General features: G+C 38.7%; 1 protein-coding gene across 1 annotated transcript in view; it reads left to right on the top strand.

The window, feature by feature from the left end:
* Nucleotides 1-21,424, top strand: part of LVRN (laeverin) — a 1,030,506-nt gene that overhangs the window by 775,004 nt on the left and 234,078 nt on the right. Inside the window, exon 17 of the mRNA XM_044059628.1 lies at nt 12,485-12,652. Coding sequence (XP_043915563.1) covers nt 12,485-12,652 — 168 coding nt within the window. The remainder of the gene's footprint in view (nt 1-12,484; nt 12,653-21,424) is intronic.

The raw sequence follows: 21,424 nt of genomic DNA, 5'->3' as shown, positions 1-21,424 counted from the left end.
TCAGGCAGAGATCACCTCTGAGTAAACGATATGCCACTGAGAACAACTGGAGTTTTTCCAGTCGGGCTGCATAGGACATAGGTTTGAGACCAGTAATCCTCTTGGTGAGGTACTTTTGTGGTCTTTCCAGCTGTTGGAAGTGTCTTGTGAGGTACATCCCAAACCGGGCATTGTATTCTATGATGGGTCTGATGAGTGATGAGTAGCGGGGCACTATAACCTCTTTATTTCTAGATGCAAACCCTTTAGTAATTAGATGGGCTACATAGAAGGATTTTCTAACTACTTTGGCAATATGATTGTCAAAGGAGAGATTACTATCTACCTGGGTCCTCAGATTTCTTATTACATCTTCTGTATTAAAGGGGCTGCCACCTATGTGGTAATTCATGAGTGTTTTGTTTTTCTCAAACGGGATGACTATGCATTTTTTGGCATTTAGCTTGAGACCATGACTTTGACACCAGGTGTCCGTCTCAGTAAGGCCCTTTTGGAGAATGTCCATGTCAGCCGGAGAGTCAATTATGGCTCCCAGTTTGCAGTCATCGTCAAACTTGGTTAGCCATAGTCCTCCTGTGTTTGCCTGTACTTCTGAGAAGTATATGCCAAACAGTAGGGGTCCCAGGACCGAGCCTTGTGGAACACCACTTGTGACTTGTTTAGAGTTGGACCTGCAGCCTGCTATTCTTACCGTGTGACTTCTGTCTGTAAGCCAATTGGCAATCCATCTCATGACATAGGGGTTTATGTTCAGGCTGGTGAGTTTTTCTATAATTCCCGAGTGGGGAATGTTGTCAAAAGCCTTGGCGAGGTCAAGTTAGGCTGTGTGAACTACCGTCCCCTCATCTATGGCCTTGGTGACTGTCTTGAAGAAGTCAACCAGGTTTAGTAGGCATGATCTGCCCTTAACAAAGCTGAACTGGGTCAGGCCAAGTGTTTGGAGGTTCCCAATGTCTTTGTTAATGAGTTCCATGATGATGTACTCCATAGCCTTGAAGACCAGGCTAGTCAGGCTTATGGGACAAAAGTTACCAGGGTCAGTTTGGCCATTCCTTTGTGGAGCGGAATAACCATTGCTGTGTGCCATTCTATGGGCATGTAGCCTGTGGAGAGGCTGAGGTTGAACAGTGTGTTTAGGTGGGGGGTTTGTTCGTTCTGCAGTTCGTGCAAGACGCAGCCTGGGACACCATCTGGCCCCATTGACGCTGTGCTTTTGGCTTTGGAAAGGGCTGTTTTCACCTGTGTATTTGTGATTTCCGGGACACTGCACTTTTCCTGTATTGTTGTGGGCCCTTTTGGGGGTGAGAGGGGGGGGTCAGGTTTGCACTGAACCTATCTGCCAGGATGTTGGCAATATCAGTGGGTTCAGTATATTTTATGCTACTTTGCACTAGCTCAGAGCATATCTGCGAGTTGCCACTTAGATTCTTGATATAGCTAAAGAAGGCTTTGTGGTTATCTTTCGAATCCTGGGATGTTTTTCTTTCAAAGTTAGCTTTGAAGGATTTTATGAGGGACCTTAGTTTCTTACGGATACTGATCAGGGATGTCTTTCCTTCTTGGGATTTACTTTTTTTCTGAACTAGTTTCCTCCTTCGATTGTATAGCCTGTTTATGGCAGGGGTCCACCAGGCTGGTTTCCTTCTCTTAGGGGAGTGAGTTTTGGTTTTGCTAGGGATGACACAATCCATGCATCCTTGTAGGTGCGCATAGAGTGCATTTGTAAAGGTTCCTGCATCTTGGACACTGTTATCCTTTAGCATGGGGGCTGTGAAACTCACCACCTCTGTCTTAAGTAAGGTGAATTGTGCTATAGAAAAGTTTTTCACTGTGGTTTCCTTGGTTGGAGGTGGTGGTGTGGTGTGGACATCCAGAGTGATTAGTTTATGGTCTGTTCTAACCAGTGATGGTTTGACCTCTGGTGTGGAACACCTGTCGCCCATGTTGGTGATGACCAGGTCCAATATGTTTTCACCTCTGGTAGGGGAGTTTACCAGCTGATCCAAGGCATTTGAGTTGAAATTCCAGGAAGCGCTGGACCTGGGAGTTTGTACTTGAGTAGTTTTCCCAGTTAATGGTAGGGTAATTGAAATCATCCAATATCAGGGTGTTCGGTAGGACCTTCATGTTTTCCAGTGTCTCCAGAAAGGCGGAATGGTGGTCCTGGGACATGGAGGGTGATCTGTAGCAGGCCACAATTTGCATTACAGATTTGCCTGTTGTTAGCTGCACATGGATGATCTCGGAGGTATCATGCTGTGCCACTAACCTGGAGGTGTAGGTATCCTTGATGAATATGGATACACCCCCTCCTTTTGTGTTTCAGTCCATGTTCTGTGGCCAAAATGTGTGGTATGAGTTGTAGCCCGGTAGTGCTGGGGTGTTCTGTGGAGCCTTGAACCAGGTTTCAGTTACTGCACAGATGTCGACATTCTTCACACTGAGGAGTGCTTTGAGCACGTGCATTTTGAGATTTAAACTCCTGGTGTTGAGTAGCATAACCCTCATTTTTTATTTGTGCTGTTTATGGAGGTGGGTTTGACTTTTGAGCCTTGCCTAAAAAAGGCATTATGGGGGCAGCAAGAGCCTTGGCCAGTATTCAAAAGCCTAGGGGTGACAGGTGCAAGCTGTCTCTTGCGAAGCAATGCGGCTTGTCGAGCATGTCATCCCAGGCTGACAGACACTGGATCCCCTTTGGATGACACCAGAAGCTTAGCCAATTGTTGAAATTGATAATTTTTTCTTTATACTGAGGTATCATTCTTGGTGAGGGCAGGATGCTACTCAGGGTCAGGGTCATACCCACCTGGGCTACATGATCAGAGAGCTCTTCCATGTCTCTTTTCATGTAGTCCAGGGAGGTACGGCTCAGGTCATTCACACCAACATGAACAGTGACAGAGTCATATTTGTACTTGTTCTGGAGTGACCTGAGTGCTTGTGTTACGTGGCAGATTCTGGCTCCCGACAGGCAGCTAACAGTAACTTTCTCCTTGTCCAGCCTAGTGAGTGGGACGTCAGTGTGCCTGACTGTAGAGTCGCTTATTACTAGTGTGTTAAGTATGTTATTTCACCTTAAGGGCTGTGATTGTGTGGCACACTGATTTTGTGTTTTATGTGTTGTCTGGTTTGTGACGGGAGGTGCAGGTTTTTTGAGTGTCTGCTTTGGAGCTCTCTGATGCTTTTGCAGGTTTTTATTTAGAGCCTCCAAGTATGATTTTGTGTATTTATATGTATTTTTTGCCAGTGCTGGTTTAGTATGTCTATGTGAGGCTGGAAGTGTGGTGCAAGTGTTAACCTTCTCCAGTATTTCATCAAAAACAAAAAACATCAAACATCAAATCTTTGATCATAAAAGATCAAAATGCAAAACAATGAATAAAAAACGAAGATACAAAAACATTTTATTTGTAGGGAGCAAGCCTTCCTGCAGCACCACCTCCTGCTAATTGTATATGTCAAATCCGAGGTCACACTACAGTGTGGAATGGGCAAACTCCACAATCATAGCTGTTCTACAGTGTCAAACATAAAAAGCCAGTTCTTAATAATTTCTGATGAAATGAACCAGCAATTCAGCGCTTGTAATGAGAGCACATTTTGATGAAAGGCACATTCCCATACATCTATAGATATATATATATGTGTGTGTGTGTGTGTGTGTGTGTGTGTGTATATATATATATATATATATATATATATATATATATAGAGAGAGAGAGATAAATACACACACACACACACACACACACACACACACACACACACACACACACACACACACACACACACACACACACACACACACACACACACACACACACACACAAGAAACAAGTTTTGTCAAGGTTCATCAAATGTGTGGTATGGTATTTTTCATTAGAGCAGGTTTGGTTGATTTGTATTGGCACAGGTTTGTTCAAGTTGTCAGTGCAATATATTTGAAGTTAGGTATGAGTAGGGATGTGACATGTTTTAGTTTAGTATGAGATGTATTGTTTTGCACAATGTAAATAAGAAACATATTTATTAAATTAAATGAAAAACAAACCACATTAACACAATTTTAGTTGCAAACATTATGCATCACAGACCCCGCTGCTACAACTGTAGTTGCCAACATTATACATCACTTATAATATATCCAGTCATTGTCAATTAAGTATTATAGTTCATTCAAATCCTGCCTTTTTTTAAACCTTGTTCCTCCTCTGCATATAATATTCCCACAGTTTCCATTTTTCCTATATAGTTTTCTCCTTTCCTTTTCTAAAGATCCCAATTCCAGTTGCTTTATCCCTTTTACTATATTCACTACTTCTAGTACAGTTGGTTTACACTTTGATTTCCATTTTCTTGCAATTGCCTTTTTGGCAGCCACGATAATTAGACTCAGCAATTCCTTACTATTTCTTGGCAATTCTGATTTTGTATCATACGTCAAAAAGGTCATTTCCTTAGTTACACCAGTTTGGTCACTGACAGAGAAGTCTGCATGGATCTTTAAAGTCTGCCAACTCATTACACTCCCAGAAAATATGTCCCCACTTACCTCTTTTTTCCCCATCACACCTCCAACATTTGCTGTCTACCTGAGGAAATTTTTTTTGGAGTTAACTTGGGGTATAAAATGCCTATGTAAACACTTCCAAGCAAGGATCCTAAATTTTCTAGACTCTGTTGCATATTTGGGAGATATACATATATCTCTCCATTGTCTCCTTGTGAATTGTTTATCCAATCTCTCTTCCCAATCTTTTCTAAGATCCTCCGATTGATTCTTATAGTTGTCATGCAATAGTTTATATGCTGTACTAATTATGCCTTTTTTTAGTGGCAGCTTTCGTTCTAAATTATATTAAAAACTCTACCAGTGCTGGTCTTTTAGGACCCTCATATTTCTTTCTTTTTGCATATACTGTGATATCAATCCTTGATAGGGAAGGCAATCTCTTACCTGCAGTCCAAATAAATTCTTGGCGTCTTCCCATTCTATTACCTTTCCTTTTCTAGTCATTTGTTCTGAATACCTTGGATCCTTTGCCAGTTATCTAAAATAAATTCCAGCACCCTCTTGCCTATTGTTTGTGTCTGTAATTGCTCTCATCCCTATCGGCAGAATTTCTTTTCTCCATTCACACGCTGGCTTAGTTCTTAAAATACTTTATGCTACTTTATGAATATAATGCTCTGTATGGTTATTGTCATTCTCCTTAAGGGTCTGCATCCAAAATCCCAGGGTCTCCTTGTTTCCTGAGCTTCTCCCCTGTACCATCATCATCCATTTCCATTTTGAATTATAGTTTTCTGCTTGTGCTATGTATAAGAGCATTAACTGTATTGCTCTGAAATGCCCCTTCAAATTGGGTAATCCTAGTCTGCCTTGTTCTGTTGGAAGAATCAGCTTAACCCACTTGACCCTTGCTGTCTTCCCCTCCCAGATAAAAATCTTTCAGATCTTTTTTAATTGTTATCCACAACTTCACCTCTAGTTGTTAAAAATATGCCTGACCTATGTATTAAACTAAAGGGGCTAAAAACATTTTAACTGCTTGTAGCTTACTATCCATATTCGTATAACAAAGCTTCCATTTTCTCAGTTTTTGTATTATCTTCTGTTTAGTCTAATCTCACAACAGAGTCATTTTTAATCCATACTCCTAAATACTTCATTTTATTATGTCTCCATAAATGTGGATATTGCTGGACCAATTTGTGTGTGGGTACATAATTTACCGCTATTGCCTTTGTTTTACCTTCATTGATTTTGTACCCCGAAAAGATTTGAAACTATCTTAAAATGTTCCACTACACTGTAATGTCCCTTTCTGATTTTGTCAGGTATAAAATAATATAATCTACAAATAGAGCCACCTTTTCTTGACTACCATACCAATTATATCCTTGAATTTCCAAGTCCCTTATTTTCTTTGCCAGTGGTTCTAAATATAATGCAAACAACAAAGGGGAAAGAGGAAATCCCTGCCTGGTTCCTCTACTCAAGCAGAAATACCCCACATACTTTAATTTTTACCTCCAGTCCTTCATATATACTCCTAATCAACCTTATAATTTTATCAGGGAAAGCAACTACTTCCATTGTCCTGCTCATGAAGTCCCAGCTTACTCTGTCAATGCTTTCTCTGCATCAAGACGCACCACCAACAGTGGTATTATGCAGATGTTATATTGATAGGATTTAGTGCAGGTTCAGCAGTGTGTTACTCGTACTTCCTGTGTTTCATTTGCCATGTTGCTTGTCTATTGAGACTGCTTTACAGTGTGGTGTGGGGTGATTTTCTTTTCCCCCCCACTGCAGTGGGATCTCAATAAATATAAAGTATCATGGATGTGAGGGGTGTGAAAGGGGGAATTGTCCCCCTACAATAATAGTGTTCTTTTTAATTTTAGTCAGGTGTTGGTGTTTTCACTGGTTTTGATGGAAGCTCTTTAATTCATGTGCTGATGGATCTTAAAACCTACATGCCTGGTTACTCCACAACAAACCAGACATCCTAGCCATTTCTGAAAGCTGGCTAAAACCTCATATAAAAGATGCAGAGATAGTACCACCTAACTACTCTATCATCGGAACAGACAGAAGCCAAAAAAAGGGTGGTGGAGTAGCTCTACTCTACTCATCCTCTCTATGCATTACTCCCTATAATAAAGCCATCCCCCAGTTCGCCAATGCAGAATTAATACTCACTCAACTTCAATTAAACAAGCACAAATATATATGCATAGTCTCCCTTTACATTCCCCCTGGAGATAATGTCCCAGTACTTGAAGACATCCTCTCCTGGCTTTCAACTAATATCTCTAATGAAACTATTACCATGGGAGACACCAATATTAATTGGTCCTCCATTCAGTCCCCTACTCACTCCCTAAACATCAATCTTTCTAACTACTCCCAACTCATCAACTCCATGACTAGGCCCTCTAAAGACTTCACTAGTGGCAACATCTTAGACTGGATCCTAGTCTCTCACCCCCACTGCTACCCTGATGGTGGAACTCTTCCTGACTCCTTCAGCAACCACATTCCCATCTACGCTAGGCGTCTTCCCTCTCCCTTACTAGTTACTCATAATTACATCACTACCCGTTGCCACAAAAACTTCAACCCAGAAGCCTTCTCTGACTCCCTAAAATCACTTAACTGGTACCCCTTAAAAACTCTACCCCTAGAAAACGCAATCGCACACTTTAATGATACTTTCCTAAATCTTCTAGATACTCATGCTCCCTTAAAAACCAAAAGAATAAAAAACAAAACCACCCCCTGGCTAACAAAATCCACACTAACCACCATGCGACTTAGAGACAAAGCCTGGTCACATTACCAAAGGAACAAATCTACCTCTACCCTCAATGAGTACAAAGCTCTTCGTAACTTAGTTAAAAAGCTTATCACAGCAGACTGTCAAAACTACTTCTCCTTACTTCAAAGCAACCATAAAACCAACCCACAAAAGTTCTGGAGAGGTATAACTACCCTCTTAAAACCTGGTACAACAGAAAACCCAATCCCTTGCCCAAATGTACAAGACATTGATCTTGCCACCCAATTCAACTCTTTATTCATAGACTCTATCTCCAAACTTACCTCTTCATTCTCTAATAACAATTCACCTCCTACTTCCACTTCTCATCCCCATCCTCTCAACCTTCTCCATTCTCCATTTAACCTATCCCTATTTCCACTGCTCCTCACCCATCACACCCTCCATTTTCATTCCCTCTTTCTCCATCCTCTCAATCCTATCCTTTCTCCATTAAACCTATCCCTACTTCTACCATAAAAAAACTCCTGCAGAAACTAAAACCATGCACCAATGCCCCTGATAACATTCCCTCATACTTCCTCAGTATAGCTGCCGAAGCCATTGCCCTCCCTATCAGTATGCTAATCAACCACTCTATCCAAGAACCCTATGTTTGCAGTGAGATAGATAGTTGAGAAAACGCTAGAGATGATAAAAGAGTCCAACTGGGCATTCCTAGACTTGGAGAAAGCACATGACAAGATCCCAATAAAGCTGATTTGGACAGTCCTGAAGTGGTTTGAAGTCTCAGTGACATTGGTAGAATTAGTGCAGGTTATGTACAAGAACAGTGTTGACTCAGTTACGAACAGTGTTCAGACTCACAGATGGGATCCCAATGAGAGAAGGCGTGCATTAAGGTTCAGCGTTGAGCCCATTGCTGTTCATACCAGTGATGAACTACATTAGCAAACAGGTTGGAGGGGACACCTCAAGAAGGTTTCTGTATGCAGATGATGTGGCATTACAGGCAGACTCGGAGCAAGAACTGCAGCAAAGGATACAAGAATGGAATGCAAAACTAACGGCACATGGGATGAAACTGTGTACAGATAAGACCAATGTAATGACAGCACATGGGGAAATCAGAAGAAGCTGAGAATTAAGAAAGGAAGGAAAATAGTCAAACAGATTAACAGCTTCAAGTATCTGGGAAGGGTGGCTGAGGAGAAGGGAAGGCTGATTAAGGAGGTCAGTTAAAGGGGCTGCTGCTAGCTGGCACAGTGTCATGACAGAAGAATGCCAAAGAGAATGAAAAGTAAGGTATACAAAACGATGGTGCGACCAGTACTGCTGTATGGTACAGAAACCTGGGCAGGTAAAGCACAGCAGATGAGGATGCTAGAGGTGATGGAGATGAAGTGCCTAAGATGGGTGGTTGGATGCACACTGTGGGACAGATGAAGAAATGAGGACATCAGAGCAGAAATCAAAGTAGCTCCAATTGTAGAAAAGGTAAGAGAATAGATTATGGTGATTCATGCATGTGCAGAAAATCAAAAGAAAATCTCATGAAGAAGATTTTGGACAGACATGAAAAAGACGAAAGGAAACAAGAGTATCCAGCAAAGAGGTTGATGGATTGTGTGAGATAAGACTTGTATACTCAGGCATGACTGTTGAAGAAGGTAGCAGAGTGCAGTGAATTAAGAGAGATGTTGACAGTTAGCATGACAGCCCAACCCCATGTAAAAAATTGGAAAAAGGGGGGGTTGATGATTATGGCCTAAGTCAGTATCAGAGATGTTTTACAGAGGATTTCAGCCTGTTGTCAAGAAGATTGTATGTGAGTGATTCTTTAACGTGGAAAAGAGGAACAGCTTTTGATGAGAAGAGGGAGAGATTTAGATTTACACTGATATGTGCAATGATTAAGTCTGAGCTATTTGCAGGAATGAGTGACAGCTTTCTGAGTAATTAGCAGTTGTTTATATTTCTTTATGATCACTTTAAGAATGGCATAGACATTTTATGACAAAAAATGAATCTGCATTTGTGTTTACTGGCTGAGAAGTATAGAAGAGGGCTATTTTCAAGGTGACAAGCTTTAATGCAACAGTGGAATGACAAAGTAAAGTTGGAGTTTTGATAGTTTAAGAATAGCAGCTAAGAATTTTATGAATACTATTAGACAGAAAAGTAAATGTATGTGTTATTAAAAGGGCCCATCAGTTGTATCTAAGATTGTTAAAGAGCTGAAAATGTTCTAATGTACTCTGTGCAGTGTAACTGTGGCAAAGAGGTCATACTAGTGAAGCAGTACTCAAACTGAATGGACTTGAGCTAAAGGCTGGTATTAGTTTTCATACTTCTTGTTGGTTACAAATACATTAAGACCCATTTGGTTCATAGGTATATACTAGGCTAATGACCGCCAGGGTCTTTATAAGCCTAGCTGTGCAGCCCAATCCTGGAATCAAACAATGTGCTTCGGGTATGTGAAGTAAACACTTTAACCACTATGCCAACACCCATTTGGTTGAGACTCACAGACTGAATGGCCTCTGACAAAACAATTGTAACTTACTAGCAAGCTTTGATGTCCTCAGAGGAAGTGTATTAGTTAGGGTGATGCATGGGGGTAGAAGATAGGGTAAGGGATTGGGGTAGAACTCCTGGCATGGTGGTATGAGGAGCTTTGCCCTCCTCATAAATTACTTTTAGTATGTCTCCCCTACCTGTGCTCTATCATCTCATTTGTTCTCCCATTGGCAAGTGTTAGGCATCCCTGAAATGGAAGAGAGCCCTGTACCCATCCATTCATGGCTGAGGGTCCCAATCAGTCCATTTGTTCCTCTAGCTGTAAGAGTCTAGCATCAGGAGTGGGTCAGTGGATTGGTCTAATGGAAGGTCCTGCTCCATCCCTCCTAGTCCCTCTATGTAGTTGGCTGTCACAATGACTACCTGAGCAGAGAATAATGTGCATTGCTCCTATCTACATCATGCCTGACTCAGGAGCACACAGCTCCTCCAGTGTTGTAACCTATTCTCTGGTAGGTGTCTACAATATGCTGAGCTTTACCTTCCCCCTCCCAGGATGTGCAAGCTAATGTCAGCCGCAAAAGCTCATCCTTCCCTTCTGGGTCCGCTGTGCCCATGCCACTATCTGAACATGGGCCTAATGGGCTGCAATTAGAGCTTAATCCTTCTATGCCAGATGACAGGCTTCTCATAAATTACTTTTGTCATGAATTTATTTAATGTAAACTGGATTTCCTGTGCTAGTCATGAAGCAAATGCACCATATTCATCCCTGTCACAAGCTGTGAAGTGTCAGATTATATTGTGGTAGTGTGCCCAGTGTTAACTGCCATGGGGTAGTGAAGACAGGAAAACAAAGTGCATGAAATGCAATTAAAGTGTACTTCAAAGAACCAGCTCTCCAAAACTGTAAAAGGAAGCAGTCATTGATATGCAAACAACTAATAGATGTATCCTGTACTGTAGTATCCATTGTTCCTCTGGGGAAAGGAACAAATGTAATCTGATGTAATGTAATTATGCCTGCATTTGTTTGGGAAAAGGAAGTGATGCAAGGGATGGTCCCTGGCTACTTCTCCTTCTGAATCAGTGTTACAGTAAAATAGCTAAATGTGCAATTAATATGCATACTAAATCCCACAACTGCCTGGCTTTAAAGTAACTCTCCTGGCTAGAGCTGCCTCACGTGTTACACTTTTCCGAACTTGGATTTGACCATAAACTTATCAACAATCACAATGAATGCCCTGCCCTCTACAATATTCTCCAAATATGCACCCTCACAGGTCTCTACATTCTACAGACCAAGCCCTGCTCCAAATTACCAAATCACACAGCTCATTTAGAGATGCCTTATACTCCTCAAATGTCTCCAAAATGTGGAATTCTCTTCCTGTAACTCTCAAACAGATAAGAAGCCATAGCAACGTTTAAGCACAACTTATGCATCATATAACCAACCCAGGGTTATGCTCCTGCCTCACACCCAGTTGACTACTTCCATTTTTCTGCTACACTGTCCTATTGCCATCTTCAGTATAACATTCAACTTCTCCACTTTTCTTTACCCTCCATGCCTACCACTATCTCATTAAGCTAGTTAGATTTTGTAGATTTATCTAGCTTCAACAGATATTTTCTTTAAACATTTCTGCCTGTATAACTGATTTTTTCATGCTCTGTGCACTGTTTTGATCTCTGCATATTTAGTCCATAAAAACCTCTTTTTTATTGGATAAGTAGGATTGTATTTATTTACTTTTAAGGTCTTGTGTCTGTCATTTATTGTTTATATATGTATTACTGCTATTTATTTTTTGAGGGGAGTATTGAGTACTGTAAATTGGCAAGCTATGGCTTCCATCTCCAGTTAGACAGTTCACCTGAACTACAAGTGAAACATTTCTTTTTAAACTTTATATTTGGGTAATTCTAGATTGGCAGGTAATGGCATGACTGGGCCTTTAGCCCTAGCTACCATGGTGCCAGTACTACCATGCTAACAAATATAACTGTAGGAATTGGAGAACTCTGCCAGCCTTCACTGGGAATTGTGTTTGTAATTACATACATAAATAATAGTTTGTTTGCAAAGAAGTTATCATGTACAAGGGGCACTTGAAGACTCTATGATTTACAGTGAGAGTAGTGAGAATGGGGCCTGGGATGTTATTCTAAAGGTTCAGCTCTGCAAGTGTTTAGTGTGTACTCTTAGTCTGCATGTGGATAGTGGAAGCCTAGGAACAGGACAGCAGAGCATGTTCCCTGTATGCTGTTGGGACCAGTATGCATTTGGTAAATTGATTATTGAATCCAAATTGATTATTGAATCAGATCTGAATGTAGTTTTCTTGTTTACTTTAACCCACTGAATACCAGGGGATATGAAATGAGAGACCATACCTTTGGTAGCCAGTAGATCTACTTGGACAGTTTAGCAGATCCAAGGACTGTAGCTCCTGACCTCACATATCCACTTGACATTCAGTTTAGCATAGGTATGATTCAACCCCCCATCAATGCCAGTCCTCTGTTACATATTGCTGGCAGTGGCAGACCATCCCTGACAATCATGTTCCATTTTTAAATCATCTAGTGTAATAATTGTATTCACTAAATATTTTCAGAAAATCAGTTTAATGTGAAATATCAATATAATTTTTTTATTTTAGGATCCCTAAGTACCTAAAGAAAACTGTATTTTGCTATGGTATTGCAACAAGCACAGAAAAGGAATGGGATTATCTCTGGAAATGGTTTCTATCTCTGGAGCCAGAAACAGATCAAATGATAGTACTTTCAAGCCTGACCTGCAGCAATGAAGTATGGATACTCAACAGGTAAGGATATGTAACTTATCTGGTTTGTTTATTTATTCCAATTTTTAGTTTCTTATGTAAAAACAATGGAACCACCCCCTCCTTTACAGCCTTCCTAACCATAACAACTTCAAATCCCAAGTACAATCTCACCTATCAGCCAAATGGAAATGCCATTGCCATGCCCCAACATAACATATTCCTCTGTACTCTCTCTACGCATTTTCATCCACTTAAACTAAAATAACTAATAGCTTTATATCCACTCATAAAGAGCTCTCCTCTCAAACTCTGTGCATATAATCACTTTTACCCTCCACTATGAGCTAGCCTAGCTACCTTGTATTTAAATGTTTAACTCACTAGAGCTCATTGCATACTGTATTGCACACTCTGAAATGTCAGTATATGTTCTGCACAAATCATTTTTCTCTCTTTTTCCTTTGCAGCTTGCAATAGGTAACTTAATATTGTACAAAGCCTCTGTTTTTTAATTGTAACATGCAATTTGTTATGTAAATTGTTAACTCTAATATGTTGGAGCTTTTCTTCCCGGGCCTCCACTGAAAACAGGCTCTTCTCGGCCCAGTGGACTTCCCTGGTCTTCAAACCTAAATAAATAAAATAAATAAATCTTAATTGTAAGACTTATAAGCATAAGGAATTAATTATAAAAGAAAAGTAAATATAATATTAATATAATTATAATTCATATTGCACTGGGACTCTAATGTTTGACCATTGAATATAATGTTAGCTCTAAATTAAAATAAAATCTTATTAGGGAAATGTATTTTAAATAGTGAGGTCCTTTTAAAAATGCATTTCCATTTATGCAAAGGATGTGTATGTGTTATTATCTGCAATAAAACTGTATAAATATTTTGTAGAACTTCATCAGGATTCCACCATCCCCTGTATATATTTACTGTATGTCCCGGAAATAGTAACTGATTTCACTTAATGGAGGGTGCTAGTATATCAAGTTTGGCAATAATGAACTTTGGCAAAAGAGAACACAACCCCAAGATGTGTGCCTTGATCAGTGCGTAATTCTTCTTTTGCACATTGGTCCATTATCAGAAATAATGTCATCTATTCAATGAAACTACCCAACAGCAGTCAATATAAAATAGGATTTCTTATGCCACAAAAAATTCTGAACATTTATTGTTGAAACTTGATATTTTTCAGAACAGGCCATAGGCACCATCAATGCAAAACACTTATTTTCATTTTATTACCAAAATAGCCACTTAGTTGTATAGAACTAAGTGTGTTGTATTGTTTCGTGTCACATTAAGTGATTCAGATATGGTATCATTGTTTTCAACAAAATTTAGAAAAAAGTTAGAAAAGATTATTTCCCTCCTAAATTATAAGGATCTTTGTCAATTTCTATTTTTTTATAGCATACAGTTGACCAAACTAGGACTACCCTACAAAAAAGGGTAGGTAACAAACAACTCTAGTATAAGATAGACTTCATCCCCCCACCCAGAACATCAGAAAAGCCCAAACCATTGCTCTCTCTCTCTCTGTCTCAGACACATATATACATACACACAAATGCTCCCAACACATATACATCAAAACATAAAGTAGCCATCAGCCTGAGTGGCTTTAAGAAATTAGTTATCTGGAAGACTTCATCTAGACACAGGAAAGGCTAAGCTCAAACCCAGATGACTAGAACTGAGACAGCTAACCATTTCACCATTATTTGGATCCAAAGTAACTTAAAGTGTATTAAAATGTTTTGGCTTCCTGTAAGCTAATTCTGTCTCATCACCCTGTTCTGGATTTTGGCTCTATTTGTTCAGCAGCAGACATTTGACTCATTAATTTAGATTTACTGATGTAGCGCAACTGAAACATTTTTCTATGTACTCTGGGTAGGGTTGACACCTTTTTAAATGCCCAAAGTGGGATATTTTTTGAGATTTTGCAGAGCAAAACATTCCCGCAACCAGTGCAAAGGACAGAGCTTCACTTTTTGCCAATTTAAAAGCTTATTCTTATAGCATTTGAGTTGTTTATGCTATTTTATATAACATTTAGGTGTTTCAAATATAAAATAAAAGTCTTATGCAATTATTAAAGAAAACTTTGGAATATTTTTTAGCCTAAAATCTCAAGGACATTTGCGATTTCTCATTTTTTTCTGCAGGACACAACTGCCCAAAAAGGGACAGCTGGTAACCCTAACTCTGGGAGAAAAATGTATTTTCAGATCAAACTTTTTTGTAAAATGCACCATTATTATTCTAGGCATGTTATTTACTCTTAAATTAACTTAAACATGAGATATGAGATACCAGACCAATCAAAATATAAAAACAAACAGAACATAAATAAGTATTTTCCAGTGTTTGTGATAAATATGCAGACTATATATAAATATATATATATATATATATATATATATATATATATATATATATATATATATATATATATAGAGCACACACATATATACGTAAAGATGAGATTGCCACATTATTTTTTTTTATCTTTTTATATGCAGACCTAAACATAGTGTATATATAACCTTCCTCTAAACAGTACTATGCAAAATGCCAACAACTTGAATTTAGCAATTGAAAAAAAAAGATAAAACAACTGTATTGTAGATTTAAATACTTGAACTAAAAATTCCAAATGCAAACACACACAAGAAAAGAATAAAATACACGTATGATAAAGTTTCATCACCCAGTCACTTACTGAAACGTTTAAGAACCATACAATCAGTTTCAGTAAAAGATTTTTACATCAAATGTCTATCTCGTGTGTGTGTGTGTGTGTGTGTGTGTGTGTGTGTGTGTGTGTGTGTGTGTGTGTGTGTGTGTGTGTGTGTGTGTGTGTGTGTGTGTGTGTGTGTGTCTCTCTCTCTATATATATATATATATATATATATATATATATATATAGTTTATAATTAAATTGATTAAATTGGGCCAGTCAGATCATTGGTTTTAGAAAAAAAAGTCTGTATGAATGCTCTTTTAAACTATAAGGTACATAAGTACATTATGAAATCTACCATTTAGACTCACAAAGTAATAACTCAGAATTGCAATCATCGCTTCCTCACTTTGTGCTTATTTATTTATTGATTTTTGTCTACTGGGAAAGCCCAATGGGATAATTTTGTCCATTTTCAGTGGAGGCCTTCAGAGAAAAGCTCCACAGATATAAGAACAGAAGATACATATGCATAGGTTAAAACAACATTCTTTTGTGCTGGGCTACTCTGAAGACAACAAGACTATATAAGAGGACAATAATACAAAGCCCTTTTTCATCTGGGTTGTGCTGATACATTGCACTACAAGGACTTCATCGGCTTCCTAGGACTGGGTCTACAGTGTTCCAGAAGGCTTGGTCTGTTCAGCAAGTTGCTACACTAGGGCAGTAGTGTGAGCCAGTCTTCATCCTAGTAGGTATCTAACAAGGCAACCTAGTCCACAACAGTTCGCGGACCCTCTCATCTTTGTTCTATATGATATAAAGATTAGTTCCTTCTTTTTCACAACATTATTGCATTACTGTGACAAATGTTTATACTGTCTTATTTCATACAGAGGAAATCATTGTCTCTTATTAACTTACTAACTAAACTTGTCATGAACATGTTGCTGAAATTATCATTCTTGTTCTGCATTTGCGTTGTTGGGTTTAAACATCATTGCAGTTTTTCTCCTGGTTGGTATTGTACTGCTGTTCACTTTTGATTTGTTAACTGTAGTGATACTAAATTTAAATAATACTTCAGAATCAGGCCTTGTTGCTTTGGCAATGTTACTACTGACAATATTTAAAATAACATTGCAGTGTTGCTTGTTGTTAATACTAGATATATAAAAATCAATTTATTATCCTAGTAACTGACTCCACTTTTTGATCACTGGTGTCGTTGCTGGTCTGCTTGTTCTAATTACTATAGCATTACAGTATTTAAAGCTACTGCTCTACAGTACCACAATACAAGGTTACCTTTGTGATATACCTTTAATACTTGACTGACTGCTATACTGTTACTGCACTTGAAACTACCCATTTAGAGTATATGTAACTATTACTGTTCCATTGAGTTAGACTACCCATTGTTGATTGTTTTTATTGACTAGGTAGAAACCACATTAGCCTATTGGGTGAAGCTATTTAGTTGAATTTGCCACAGTTACTGATTTCCTTATTGACCATACATAGTCTGTCACTTTTACATTTCTTTTTTACACATTGCTAGTACTACAGTATCACAGCTTATTTTATCCTAGTTTATCACCTTTTTCTCTCCTCAGTCATCTTGTTTCCCCTTCTGCAGCCAGCAGTGGCGGCTGGTGACTTCAAATCAAAGGGGGGCTGCAGGAGACAGCTGAATGGGTGGGGGGTCAATGGGAAGGGGTGTGGTCAACTAGAAAGGGGAGGAGCTAAAACCACAAAAAATAACTTTAATTAAATACGCTGCCCTGGGTGGCAAACCATCATTATGAGAGTCCAATCAAGACAAAAATAAGTGTAGAAGAATAAAAATATTTCATTGCATTGGCTGCATGACAGCTTACTTAATATCTAGATGGAAACAAAAGGTTGTGAGGCATGAAAAAATAAATTACTTTTTAAATACATTACTGGAATGCCAGTCAAAATCAAGTATAAGAAAAACCAGAAGCACTCAACTCAAACCACTTCTCCTTGCACTGCAGTTCTAATTATAATTTATATTCAGCTTTATTAAAGTACCAAGTAACATGCTGAAAGTAGAAATCTCTGTGATGCCCCCACTTGTAAAAATGTTTCTTATCCAAAAAAGACCTGCTGCCTGACAACTATCTACTTGTTTCATGGGGAAAACATGATCAAAGTAAAAAATGAAAAGCAAACAAGAAACAAGCTCAAGATACATTGCTTAAAGGATTACTGTACAGGTTATGGACCACACATGATTGGCATTCTGTTTAGTTTACGGGTAAAGTCTGTATAGATGACTGGAAGTCTCAAACAAGTGTAATGAGCTTTTTAAAATAATGGAATCCTGTCCTTTAATACCCAAGGCTTATACATTAGCTAGTCAAGTATTCTCTGCATGGCAACAACAGAAAGGCTTTCAATGTTGGCAATTCTTTAACAGTATGCTTATTAAAGCTTATTTGCATCTTATGATCTCAGACAAGCTTACCTTATGGTCATTAAAGCATTGCTACTTAAACACAGAGCAACAGACACTTTCTGAGTAATAAGCATAAATCTGAGTAATAAGCATAAATCAACAGTACAAAAATATGACAGTAACCAGACCGTTCTGCAAAATCAAGGACAGATGAAAAGCCACTGTAGTACTTGTGTCTACCTTGGATGGGGGGGGGACACTGCACATTTACACTGCATAACTACTCCTTGCCTTGCTTGGACACATCCAGAGTCACTACATAGGGGAGTGGGGTGCAACAAGTATGTCACAATTTGAAATGTCTCTGGCTGACTGTGATGGCCCTGGCACATTTGTCATACCTCTCAACCTCAGAGCAAGAAATCTGGACAAAGAAATACACAGAAGTGGGACAAAGGCCCAAAAATAAGGACACTTTTTAAATATTGCTCTAATAAACTTAGAAAGATAATAGAATAGGTCTTGCATTAGTATGAATTTTCTGAAGGGTATACAATCTGAAACTCAAATGTCTGTCATTATTTCTAACTTTAGTCTTTAGTAATTTGTCACTAATTTGCCAAAAAAACACAATTTTATGAAAAATGGACCAAAAATGTGATGCAAAAATATAAAATAGCCACACAATACAGCTGGGAACCTGTCAAAGAAGGGGCACTTTAATATTAGTACTGCTAACTTGAGCAGCTGACAAAATAAAATAATCTACATGCATTTCAAATAATCTCTAACTTTGATTATTACAGTTATTTCTTAATTGTAAACCCTCCATGTTTTCTTCCAAAATTGCTATTTTGCGGAGGGATTATTAGGGGGAAGAGCAACATTTTGAGCCAAAATCGGGGACAGTTGAGAGGTTGGCTATGCCTAATTCTATAAAGCAATTTATTTGCATGTACCTCTCAACCGGTTAATGCAGTAAATCTGAACAAGGCCAAATATATTGGGGGAACATATAAACAGTACTAAAAATTGCTCTTGTATAAATTGAGACAGTTGAAAGAATAACAGTTCTTACTTTAGCATGCATATTTCTGAAGGTTATGAAGTCTGAAACTCAGTGTATCATTATTTAGTGACTTAATTCCTAAATGATTTGCCAGAAAACTACAAATTTTATGAAGAACAAACCAAAAATAAGAAGCAAAAATCTATTCATTCTTTGAAAATCTGGACAGTTGGGAGGTATAGTTCAGCTGGGCCTGTCTGAGTTTGCTGCCCTTCCCCCCTAACAAAATCATGGTTGAATGGAGCCTCTGCAGCCATTCCAATTAACCATTACTTGGCTATTTCACTCCATTTACCATAAACACTAATGTGCATACTGCTTTACTTCTATGATGAGTCGGACTTCATTTGAAAGTTTTATTTTGTATTTTACAGCACAAACACCAAGTCATCTGCTAAACAAAGCAATGCAGTCTCACAATGAAAACTTAGCATTAAAACTTCTCTGCCCTTGAAACTCACATTCATTGAAACAGCATTGAAACCCACATTCAAAGAAAATACATTTTGCCAGTGGCAGATAAAGATTAATTTTGGGCTGTTTTCAAATCATAGGCCCCTTGCATATGAAACATACATGTGCTCTTTGATACACCTTCCTCACTGTACTAAATTATATTCCTTGTACAATACAGTACAGTTGTTAGAGGGCGTTTTAAATTTGTTTTGAACATTTTTCCAGTAAGCAATGAAACAAAACGCATGCACCCATAATGGCAAAACTGCCCAGTTCAGAACATTTATCATAAAAGTCTACTCAGACTTCCACAGTCCACCATTATCAGTAAATATGCACAATTCTACAGTCCGCCATTATCAGTAGATATGCACAATTCTACAGCCCATTATCAGTAAATATGCACAATCTCTGAAGAAGTAAAAGTCATCTAAATAATTCCACATTAAAGAAATCTGTAACTAATGAAGAGGTTGCTGCTAGCAAACACCTTTATATTTCATGGTTTCATCGAAAAATAAAGTGTCTGTTGCCCCTCAGGAATAAATTGCCTATATTACATTAAAAAAATGATAAGCTAGTAATATTGCAAGAGGAAATGGATGGCAAACTGATAACGGACTCATAGTTAGTATCTTCACCAAGGAGCACATTCTCAGTACGGCAGCATCCACCCCTTGTGGGAGTAGAACCCACAGCCTTCTGCATCAAAAGCAAGTACACAACCTGTTGTGCTATTAACAAGGCAAGCCAACTTATTTTAAGCAACACTAAGCTTCTGTTCCCCTGCAGCTCTCAACTCCTTGTAAAATCTACTCAATACTCAACTGCATCTCAACTTCGCAGCACAAGAAAACTGGAAAAAGCCAAAATGTATTGGGGGGGGGGGGGTCAAAAGCCCAAAAAACAGGGACACATTAAACATTGCTTGTATAATCTTGGAAAGTTGCTAGAATAAAATGCTGTGTTACCACCATACATTTTACTGCCAAGGTCCCTGTGCAAAACAGTCAGAGCAACATACCACTACGCCAAATCAGCTGCTTTGTGAAAGAGAAATGCTGCGTTACCACCATACATTTTACTGCCAAGGTCCCTGTGCAAAACAGTCAGATCAACATACCACTACGCCAAATCAGCTGCTTTGTAAAAGAGAGGAAGACTGAAACTTAAATGGCCATCATTTAGTGAATTCAGTTCTCACCACAGCTGTCAACCTCTTAGTACAAAACACCTGGACAAACCCAGTAATGAGGGAATACAGCCCTCAGACATATTCAGTGAATTCAGTTCTTGCCATAGCTGTCAACCTTAGCACAAAAAACCTGGACGAGGCCAATCATGGGGGAATACAGTCCCAAAAATAGGGACAAATTTCAAATATTCATCTTATAAACTTAGAAAATTGCTAGAATAAAAGGTTGTGTTACGGTTGTGTTGCTATGTATTTTCTGAAGAACATGAAGTCTGAAATTCAAATGCCTGTCAATTTTACTACTGACAGAACAAAAACAATTTTCAGCAGAGACCCAGGGAGAAATACTGCAGACACGTCTTTGTAAAATGACAGGGCACCAGAGAAAATCCACACAAACACAGGGAGAAGATGCAGACTCCACACAGAAGACACCCCAGCCAAGAATCAAACCAGAAAACCTATAGCTGTGAGGCAACAATACTACCACTGCACCATCAAATATGCAAAGAATTAAACATTCAGAAACCTGAAGTCTGAAATTCAAATGCCTGTCAATTTTATTTAACATTTGTTAATCAGGACAGTCTGACTTGGAACAAAAAAAAATTTTCAGCAGAGGCCCAGGAAGAAATAATGCAGACATGTCTTTGTAACATGGGAGGACACAAAAGCAAACCCACACAAACACAAGGAGAAGATACAGACCCCACAAAGAAGGCACCCCAGCCAAGAATCAAACCTGAGGACCTGCAGCTGTGAGGCAACAATGCTACCACTGCACCATCAATTATCATGCATTGCAACATTTACAAACCACAGATATTATGAGGAACAGATCAGATCAAATATGAGGCAAAAATCTGCAATTTTTTTTTTACAAATGGTGGTGGGTAGGGAATTCAGGTCTTTAACACCTGCATACAAGGTACAGGGTTCAAGCCTGAATTATTCCCT

Source organism: Protopterus annectens, chromosome 17.part0 (assembly GCF_019279795.1).
Source record: "Protopterus annectens isolate FY-2018-M chromosome 17.part0, PAN1.0, whole genome shotgun sequence".
Lineage (NCBI taxonomy): Eukaryota > Metazoa > Chordata > Ceratodontiformes > Protopteridae > Protopterus > Protopterus annectens.
The sequence above is the reverse complement of the archived record's forward strand: the minus strand, read 5'-3'. Positions and strand labels throughout refer to the sequence as shown.